Source organism: Rhagoletis pomonella, unplaced genomic scaffold (assembly GCF_013731165.1).
Source record: "Rhagoletis pomonella isolate Grant_MI unplaced genomic scaffold, Rhpom_1.0 Rhpom_scaffold_06175, whole genome shotgun sequence".
Lineage (NCBI taxonomy): Eukaryota > Metazoa > Arthropoda > Insecta > Diptera > Tephritidae > Rhagoletis > Rhagoletis pomonella.
The window spans coordinates 1-10,215 of record NW_023464709.1 but is presented as its reverse complement, the minus strand read 5'-3'; the positions used below and the strand labels follow the sequence as shown (position 1 = coordinate 10,215).

The following is a 10,215-nucleotide window of genomic DNA, read 5'->3' as shown; positions in this document are numbered from 1 at the left end:
AACGACCATTCAAATATTTTGTGGTAGAGTTTAAAATATTCATTGCATGTTCTTCGCTTTTTGACGCAACCGGTTTCACCTCAAGCTTGACTCCGCAGGTTTCGACCTCAAAATAGTTACGCATAATTTGTTCAACTTCTTGTTCATGGACACTGCTTGTAATAATTTTTGTTTGAAATATTCTTTTCGTCGTACTTGCAGTTTCTCCGACAGGACCGTAAATTATCCAACCCAACCTCGTTCTTACAGCAATAGGGCCAGGGTTGCAAGATGTCCGTGGTATATCTAAAGGAGTAGTTAAATATGCATGTGAAAGACTTATTATCATTTTCGGATGTACATTTTTATATTTGTAAGTCGGTACTCCATTCAGATGTGAATATTTCTGAAGTGTGGTTTCTTTTAAAGAACTTTGTATCGGCAAAGCTAACTTTTTCGATAAAAATACTTTAGACATCAAATACCGTTGGCTTTCAGCTTCAGTGCCACTTATGGTTAATTGCACAATTTCTGTCGACTCATGTGACGAGACCCCGTTCAACCACTGCAGCTGTAACGAGTCTTTGCAGCCCTTAAGACCAAGTTCATGTGCTATATTCCAATCCAACATAGTAGCATCCGCTCCGTCGTCGACCATAGCATAAATTGAGACTTCTTTGTTGTCATGGTAGAGCTTGACTGGGATGATTTGAAAGAGTACTCCATCGTTTTTTGTATCAGCATGACAATTTCTACGGTCGATCAAACTCGCAACTGTTGTCTCCGCTGATTGCTGCAAGTTCGACTGACCATTATGGCGGGTTTCGTTAGGATGTAGTAGACGATTATGTAAACGCGCGAAATTGTTTATCCCACAACGTCTTTTGACATAACATTTCGACATTGGATGATTTGGCTTAAGGCATGAAAAGCAAATTCGTAGTTCTTTCACTTTTTTCCATCGGTCATCGACGCCCATACTAATAAACTGTGGGCACGCGTTAAGTGCTGCGCATTCACCCTGACAAAAACTACACTTGCTTTGAGCAACGCTTAAAAAAGAATACTTATTAGCTTTCGGTGGATGAGGATGTGGCGCAACGTCTTGAGTACGGCGGCTACCAGCAGCCGTCGCAGAAGGTAAACTGTCGGTTACCATATTCGCAAGTTTTCGCAAAGCGTTCAACCACTTACTGAAGTCTTCTACATTCGGGCATCGCTCCAACGAAAGACATTTCTCCGCCCACTGCATTTGCTTAGAGGTAGGCAGCTTTGTTACTAACTCGCTCAATAAAGACGGATTGGCTAGATGGTGATCTCCTTGCACGGATTTCAAAAATGTCGACATATTATTGACTTTAATCGCGAAATTTATTAACGGTTCGAGCTTTCCTTCCGGCACGTTAGAAATTAACCTAACCTTTTCAATTTGGCTTTTCATTAGCAACTCCGGCCGTCCGTAAGTTTCCGACAGAACTTCAATTATAGCGCTTACATTTTTCGAGGATGTTAGTAACGACTCCACTGTATCTCTAGCTCGTCCATGCAATGCTTCTCTAATCCGCATTATGTTATGTATATCGCTGTACTCCAATTCGACGGTGGTGCTTCTGAAATCTTCAATAAATGCTTGCCATTCTTCTGGCTGACCTCCGAATTTCGGTAAGGGATAGATTTTTTTTGCTTTGGCTGGTGGGCAGCTGTGGGGGTTAGAGGAAAGGTTAGAAAAAGACTCACCAGGTGTAGCATCAGGATGTGCTTGGGCGTTCGCGCCATTTGGTTGCGCGGGACTTGCTTGACGTTGAGCATTTGTGTCGTTTGGGGGCATAAGGTTTGTGGAAGACTCATTATTTCCGTTGGTAGCAACCGTTCTGGCGATGGCCTGAACTTCGTTGCGCAGGGCGTTAACGCTGGACTTATTTTGCTCATTCTGGCTGACGATTAGATTTTGCAGAGCAGCTATTTGTCTCTGGAATTCCCTTTGCATTTCCTTCAAATACCTAGCAGAGTCAGACTGCCGTGGCAAATTTTCAGTTTGACTCCTTCCAGTAGGGGGTTGAGGCTGCTTAGGGGCATTTGCTGCCTGCGGCGAATCTGGCATTGCGTACCGTTGCGGCGGGATTCCCTTGTTCTCTCGCGTGCTCCTTCGCGTTTCTGGCATAAACCGAGAATAAAGGCACATACAAATTTACTTCTGCCGGTATATGCAAAAATTTTAGGCAATTCGACTCCAAAAAATCACAGGCGATGCGACGAGAGAAACCAGATCCAAAAAACGGTGACGAGCAAAAGGGCAAACTGCTGCAAACGAAGCGAAGAATATAGTTGTCCGCTCGCATAAATAGCTTAAAGAATGAAACGCAAACTTCACAATAGAAGACGTGGCATGGTTTATTCTCTGTAAATATGTAGAGTTACAATAGCAAATAAATAATTATATTACAGTCAAATTACTCGCTTTCGGCTTTCTTCTATGCCGCGGACAGAACAATATTAACTTCTGACAAACGGAAGAGGCAATTTATATTCAATTTCGTAGATAGAATTTACTGTTAATAGCCGGCAAGAAATACGGAACAGAAAAACTAATAATAACTAATACATGAGTTAGGGATAACAAAAAACACAGAACAAAGAGTGATCGATATCGATTATTCAGGGTTGCCGTCATCAACAACAATTCAAATAATTCCAGTACTCCGTCAACAAATAATTCGACCACTAAACCGACCCCTACTAACCTTTATTCAAATGAAACACCTTTTGCTACCACTTCTACCAGCAATATTCCGCATCAACAAACTCCGATGCCGACCACTCAGCAGAGCCATGCAGCAGATCTAACTTCAATGTCCCCAATATCCCTTTTTACACAAAATCTCCTAAAAAATAATAAATATTTCATTAAACAGGATAATACTGAAATTTTCAAAAGCAATATACCTGACATATAAAACAACTATATTTCAAGACTAATTATTTCTCGCTTCTGTAAACTTAAGTTTACAAAAAGTAGGGAACTTTTCCAGTATTTACGCCATGAACCTAAATATACTACAGTGGAATATGAAAGGTTTCTTTAACAATTTCACAGAACTGCAGATGCTTATAAAGCAACACAACCCGAGCATTATTGCACTTCAAGAAACCCATTGTTGTCACAGACACACCCCATCTCTACCAAATAATTATTCCAAATATTTTACAAATGCCGCAGCAAACACAACATCAAAACAAGGTGTTGGTTTATTAATTAAAAACCACATCCCTCATAAACAAGTTGACATAAACTCCCCGCTACAAGTAGTTCTGATTGAGGTCGAACTTAGCATTAAATTTACACTAGCGTCTATTTATATCCCACCTTCCCAAAGATTTTGCAGCATCGATCTAACCGATATTTTTGATTCAGTTAACACCCCATTAATAGTACTAGGCGACTTTAACGGGTGGAGTAACATATGGGGCTCCAACTCCACCAATCACAGGGGACTCACTATCGAAAATGCTATAAGACTGTCTGATCTATGCGTTCTGCACGATGGTAGCCCGACTCACTTCTCAACTCACTCTTCTTTTACCCACGTTGATATCTCCTTTTGCTCACCACCTCTATTCCCACTTATAAAATGGCAAATACTTAACGATCTTCACAATAGCGACCACTTTCCGATTATTTTAAAATTCTCATTGAACACCAACATTTCCCACCGTACCAAGGCCCCACCTAAGTTCCTCTTAGATCATGCCGACTGGATTAACTATGCAAAGCAAGTCGACCTCGAAATGGAAGCTCATCCCCTATCAAACTCCCCAAATCAAGAAGCAGCTAATGTTGCCAAAGCGATCCGAGCAGCAGCAAACCGTTGCATTCCACAGGTAGCATACCGTCCAGAAACCCATGTTCCCTGGTGGAATAAAATGCTTTCAAATCTCCGAAGGGAAAAAATGCAAGCTTGGTATAATTTCAAAAGTAACCCAACGCCATTAAATCTTATTAATTTCAAAAGGCGCAATGCTATCTTCCGTAAAGAAATGAAAGCTCAAAAAAGGCTTAGCTTCCAGAAGTTTACGGAATCTGTCTCCCCCAACTCCTCTGTTTCCGATATATGGAGCAGAATCAACAGACTTTGCAATAGAAATCCATACAAACCCCTTCGGACCCATCAGTAATTTCAAATCATTTTGCCTCAGTGTGGTCAAACCTCTCTGATGATACCAATTTCCCCAATCAGTTTAGAAGTGAAAAATTGTATGCCCTAAATCATCTAACACCTCTTGGCGAAATACACCCGAAAGCAAAGCTCATCGAAAAAGTAATCACTGCGACAGAATTATCGATGTGCTTCGCAATAGCGAAAGGAAAAACTCCTGGCTTCGACCGCATTTCTTACAAGATGTTAAAAGAAATGTCCCATTTTGGAAAATCTCGATTGCTATGCCTCTATAACACTATATTTGATACCGGTATCATCATATATGTAATACTTCTATATTGGCAGTAAGCTATCTTCTCAATGTGTAAGCATTCCGAAATCAAAGCGAGACAGTCTAGTACGGTTTTTGTCAGTGTATTGTGTACTTGAGTGCCGTTTTTGTATATGTGTTGTGTACATGTTTATTTAGAAACGTATGCGTTCCTTTTCTTTCGTACGTGTTTATTGATATATCTGTACTGTAGTGTTTTCGGACGGTACTAGCTCTTACTGCCAATATAGGAGTATTACATATATGGGTATCATACCACAAAACTGGAAAGTCGACACTGTAGTTCCTATCCCTAAGGCAAATAAAAATCCCCTTTCAACTGACGGATACCGTCCTATTTCTCTTCTGTCTTGCTTATCAAAAGTGTTAGAACGGATAATAGCAAATCGTATTGCATGGCTCACTGAGTCGCAGTTACTCATCAACTCTAACCAAGTAGCCTTCAGACCTAACAGAGGCTGTACAGACGCCCTCCTTCACATAGACTTCTATGTGACAAAAGCTCTCTCAACCCGCAATCACGTCTCCATGCTATCACTAGATTTTGAAAAATCATTTGACCGGATAGGACTCCTTGTCATCTTAAACCGCCTTCGTTCGTGGGGAATTGGTCCCAAAATGTTCTCTTTTGTCAAGTCCTTCCTACAAAATAGAAAATTCCGCGTCAGAATACAAAACGTATTCTCCGAGACGTATACCCTAAATAATGGCGTACCGCAAGGTTCCCCATTATCGGTAGTGCTCTTCAGCATCGCCTTCAACGAAATAAGCAACATAATAAAATCAAATAACTATGTGGATCATTGTATTTATGCAGATGATGTTTACATACTCTGTAGAAGGAATAAAAATACAGAAAACAATTTAATTTTTAAGAACATTATAAAAGATATTCTGGATTGGACCAAATATTCCGGAGCTAAAATATCTCTAGAAAAAAGTAAAAATTTCCACATTTGTAGGAAACACTCGTGTGATTCTTACAACCATAATTTAGCTGTAAATAATGTTCAAATAGAGAATGTAAAAAAACTTAAAATCTTAGGTATTATATTTTCCAATAATTACCGCTGGACGGACCAATGTTTGAATATCAAAAGAGCATTAGCTGCCAGAATAAACCTTATTACGTATCTCGCAAGTAAAAAATGCCATGTACATACTGTAATATAGCATAGCACACTTTTATGTGACGTGCCCTTTAGCACACTTATGTGTACTTATGTGTCTTGACCTTAAGTACGTATAATATTGCGCTGCCTCTCGAACGCTCCATTGTTAATAAACCCAACACTAGAATTATCCATATACATATGAATAAACCACCACTACATTTTCTACCACTAAGCAACGTGCTCAAGTAATTTCTTTTCCTCCGGCTGTTAATAAGTATATATATTGTAAGTACAATATATGTGTACTATTTGAAGTGGATATTCGTAAGTACGAATATACTACAAACTGGCGACGAGTCAAAAGAAAAAAATACAATAATTCAACATGGAAGAATTAATGAAATTGATGATGGTGGTACCACAATTTGAGCCCAGCATCGAGACATGGGCAATATGGCGCGAAAAACTAGACATTCACTTAGCTGAAATAAAATGTGAAGAAGAGGAAGAAAAGAAGAATGTGTTGCTGAAGACGGTGGGTACGGCCGCATATAGTACACTACACAGTTTATGTAGTCCGAAAACTCCTCGACAAAAACTTTTAAAGAATTGTGCCTAATTTTAGAGACACATTATACGCCCCCAGTAATTGTGTTCCAAGAACGAAAAAAGTTTCATCTATCCAAACAATTAGATAGCGAAACAGCGGCAGAGTGGTACACTCGTGTAAAAAAGCTTGCGTTAACCTGCAAATTTAAAATTTGAAAATTAAAATGCATTCATTTTAAATCAATTTATCGTTGGGGCAAAGACCAAAATATACGAAAAATTGTGTGAAGAAGCTGAAACTATTACTTGTGAAGAGGCTTTAAGAAAAGCAATGGTTCTGGAGTGCAAAATGGCGGCAAAGGCCGAAAATAAAAATGAGGTTAGCGTGAATTTCATGAAAAAGAAGAAAAATTTCAACAAAGATGCGAGTCAATCTAACAAAAACGAGCGAAAAACGAGTAGTCATTGCGGTTGGCGTAACCATGAGTCCGAAAAATGCAAATTCAAGAAAAGCAAATGCAATTCATGCGGTAAAATTGGACATCTTGCTTCTGTATGCCGGATGAAAGTACAATTAAATTACGTATCTAATAGTAGTAAGGTTGAAGATGATTGCAAAGATGATATTTTTAATTATTATATTTTTAGTGTAAATGATCAAAAGCCGAATGAGGTGTATTCTCTTTCTGTGTCGTTTGATGGTATTGAGGTTAGAGCAGCCTGCGATACAGGTGCACCGTGTACGCTGATATCAGAGAAATTTTTCAAACAACATTTTAACAAAACTATTCTTAAGTGTAACACAACCTATCTTGATTATAGTGGTGATCGCATACAAATTGTTGGTGAGTACAATGCACAGATTATGTACTTGGGTATTAAGAAAGAGATTACTGTAGTTGTGACCAAACATGATAACCCACCTCTGTTAGGTAGATCATTTTTACGCGCGTTCAATTTTGAACTTTTACAAGTCAATTCAATTAACAATCTTACTAAAGAGGAGTTAGCTCGAAATATTAAGAGTGAATTTTCAAATGTTTTTCAAGACTCACTTGGTAAATACAATGTGAGCAAAGTATCTTTATCTTATTTTTATCTTTATTATGGCGTCCATTGCCATTGGCAGGGAAAGACAAAGTCGAAACAAAATTACGTGTTTTAATAAAACAAGGAGTTCCTGAGCTGGTTGATCATTCTGACAGGGGTACACCTTTAGTCCCAGTCTTGAAGCCAAACGGTGATTTGAGAATATGTGCTGATTACAAAGTAACTTTGAACAAGTATTTAGTTGACGTAATATATCCATTGCCGCGTATTGAAGAAATTTTTGCATCTCTACAAGGTGGGGAATTGTTTACTAAGCTCGATTTATCGAATGCGTATAACCAATTAGAGTTAGATAAAGCATCACAATTATTATGTACGTGGAGTACACACATAGGCACTCTCAAAGTCACTCGTTTGCCGTTTGGTATCAAGCCTGCAGCTGCAATATTTCAAAAAGCTATTGAAAGCTTATTGCGTAACATCGCAAACGTCGTAGTTTATGAAGATGATATTACTATTACAGGCAAAAATATGGAAGAGCATATAAAAACTTTAAGACTTGTATTGGAGAAATTAAGATCAGCGAACTTAACTTTAAATTCGAAAAAGACAGTTTTCTTTCAAGAAAAAATCACCTATCTAGGATTTTCCATAGATAAGAATGGTTTAACCAAAACTGATGAAAGAATAAAAAGCGTAAAAGATGTCCCTATTCCTAAAAATATTTCTGAAGTAAAAGCCTTTGCGGGCATGGTAAATTATTATACAAAATTTATTAAAAACTTTGCACATAAATTGTCACCTTTATACGAATTACTTCAAAAGAATGTTAAATTTGTGTGGTCAGAGAAGTGTCAGAAAGCTTATGAAGAGATAAAAAATGATATATGTTCCGATCAAGTTCTTGTTCATTTTAATCAAAACTTACCAATAGTATTGACTACTGATGCATGTAATAACGCAGTAGCGGGAGTTTTGTCGCATAAGTTTCCTGATAATTCTTTGAGACCCATAGCTTTTGTTTCTAGAGCTCTAAGCAAAAGTGAAAAGAATTATAGCACTTTAGAAAAAGAAGCACTAGCTATTATATTTTCAGTAACTAAACTCAAACAATACCTATTAGGTAACAAATTCAAGTTGTTAACAGACCACAAACCACTGGTGTCAGTTTTCAGTGAAATTAAGGGTTTACCTGTTATGGCATCTGCTCGTGTTGAAAGGTGGGCACTAATTCTATCTGGTTTTAATTATACTGTAGAGTATGTCAAGGGCAGCCTTAATGATGCTGACAACTTATCAAGAATTCCACAATCTGTTATTGGTAAAGATTTACCAGAATGTAATTATATAAATTTTGTTGAGTCTGACAATCACATTTCTTTAAGTTTTAATGATATCGCAAGAGAAACCAAACGAGATCCTTTGTTTTCAAGACTGCTTGAAGCAATTCAAAGTGGTACATTACCAAATGTAAAAAATGAAAGTTTTAAAGCATATCGCGACAAGGCAGACCAGTTGAGCGTTGAATATGGATGTATCATGTGGGGTTATAGAACGGTCATTCCACAGAAACTAAGACAATCGGTCTTAGAATCGCTACATCTTTCTCATCTGGGTATAGTTAAAACAAAAGGTCTCGCGCGATCCTATGTATGGTGGCCAGGGTTAGATAATGATATCGAGATGTTGATAAAAAGTTGTAAACCTTGTCAAGTTCTGCAGTCTAGTCCTGAAAAGAGTAAGTTAATTTCGTGGAAACCAACAGATTCTGTTTGGAGTAGAATTCACTTAGACTTTGCAGGACCTATTAAAAATTTTCATTTTCTTATTGTCATTGACTCTTATTCCAAATGGGTAAAGATAGTTAAGACCAAAGACATAACATCCAAGTTTGTTATAAGTAAATTAAGAGAAACTTTCAGTCGTTTTGGACTGGCGGATGTATTGGTCAGTGACAATGGCTCACAATTCACTTCAGCTGATTTCAAGGAATTTTTACGTTGCAATGGAATAAAACAAACGTTAACACCACCTGGTCACCCTGCATCAAACGGTCAAGCTGAAAATTTTGTAAAAACTTTTAAAAAATCATTTCATGCTTGTCTGAAAGCCAATGTTAATGCTGACATTGACAACATAATTAATCGATTTTTGGCAGACTATCGCAACCCAGTACACTGTACCACAGGCGAGTCTCCAGCTAAAATTTTTTTTGGTAGACAACTCAAGACTCGTTTTTCTACTCTTAAGCCTCCTTTAGTAAAGCAAAAAATTATTGAAAAACAAGAGATTAGTGAACGCAACTACCGTGGAAAACGTGAATTAGAACTGAGTCAGGGTCAAACAGTTTGGATTCGTGACTACAGTAATCCCAATAAAGCTAGCTGGTCTCCAGGTACAATTCGAGAACAGTTAGGCCCTAGGTCATACTGCTGTACATTGTTAAATAATAGAACAATCAAAAGACATCTTAATCAAATTCGACCACGCAACTCTAATGAAGCGTCTGAATCGGCAAACACCATTGAAGTATCTGAATCAGAAGCTACTTCAAACAATAGCGCTGAGGCTAATCCCAATACTTTGGTTATAAATGACCAATCTACCAGCAAAAGTAGTAATGAAACTAGCACTAAAGAGAATACGCCTCAGACGGTTGATGATATAACACCTAAGCGTGCCTTAAGACCACGCCAAGACGGCAAAGCCGTAAAAAAATAGTTTTTTATAAATTTTTTTTTCTAAAGAGAAGAACATAAACTAAAGCAAATGTAAATATTTCAAAATTATTATTACAAAAACAAATGTAAATTTTTTGTACTAGTATTATTACAAAAAAACGAATGTAAATTTTTTGAACTAGTATTATTACAAAAAAAACAAATGTAAAAGTGAACAAATGTAAATGAATTTGTATAAAACTAAAGTAAGTTTTCAACTTTGAGGGAGGCGTGTAATATAGCATAGCACACTTTTATGTGACGTGACCTTTAGCACACTTATGTGTCTTGACCTTAAGTACGTATAATATTGC

The 10,215-nt window shown here is 37.6% G+C and overlaps 1 protein-coding gene and 1 long non-coding RNA gene across 2 annotated transcripts; both read right to left on the bottom strand.

Annotated features, from left to right (window-relative positions):
* On the bottom strand, nt 1-2,080 carry LOC118755409 (the record flags this gene model as incomplete). The annotated part of the gene is given in 1 exon segment (XM_036490248.1): nt 1-2,080. A coding segment is annotated over 1 exon segment (2,080 nt), but the record flags the coding sequence as incomplete, so codon positions are not given.
* A 265-nt stretch (nt 2,081-2,345) lies between these two features.
* Nucleotides 2,346-2,749, bottom strand: LOC118755410. Its single transcript, XR_004995003.1, has 2 exons — nt 2,434-2,749; nt 2,346-2,377 (listed from the first exon to the last, which is right to left on the bottom strand). It is a non-coding gene; the product is annotated as an uncharacterized LOC118755410 (long non-coding RNA).
* Nucleotides 2,750-10,215: the final 7,466 nt, after the last annotated feature.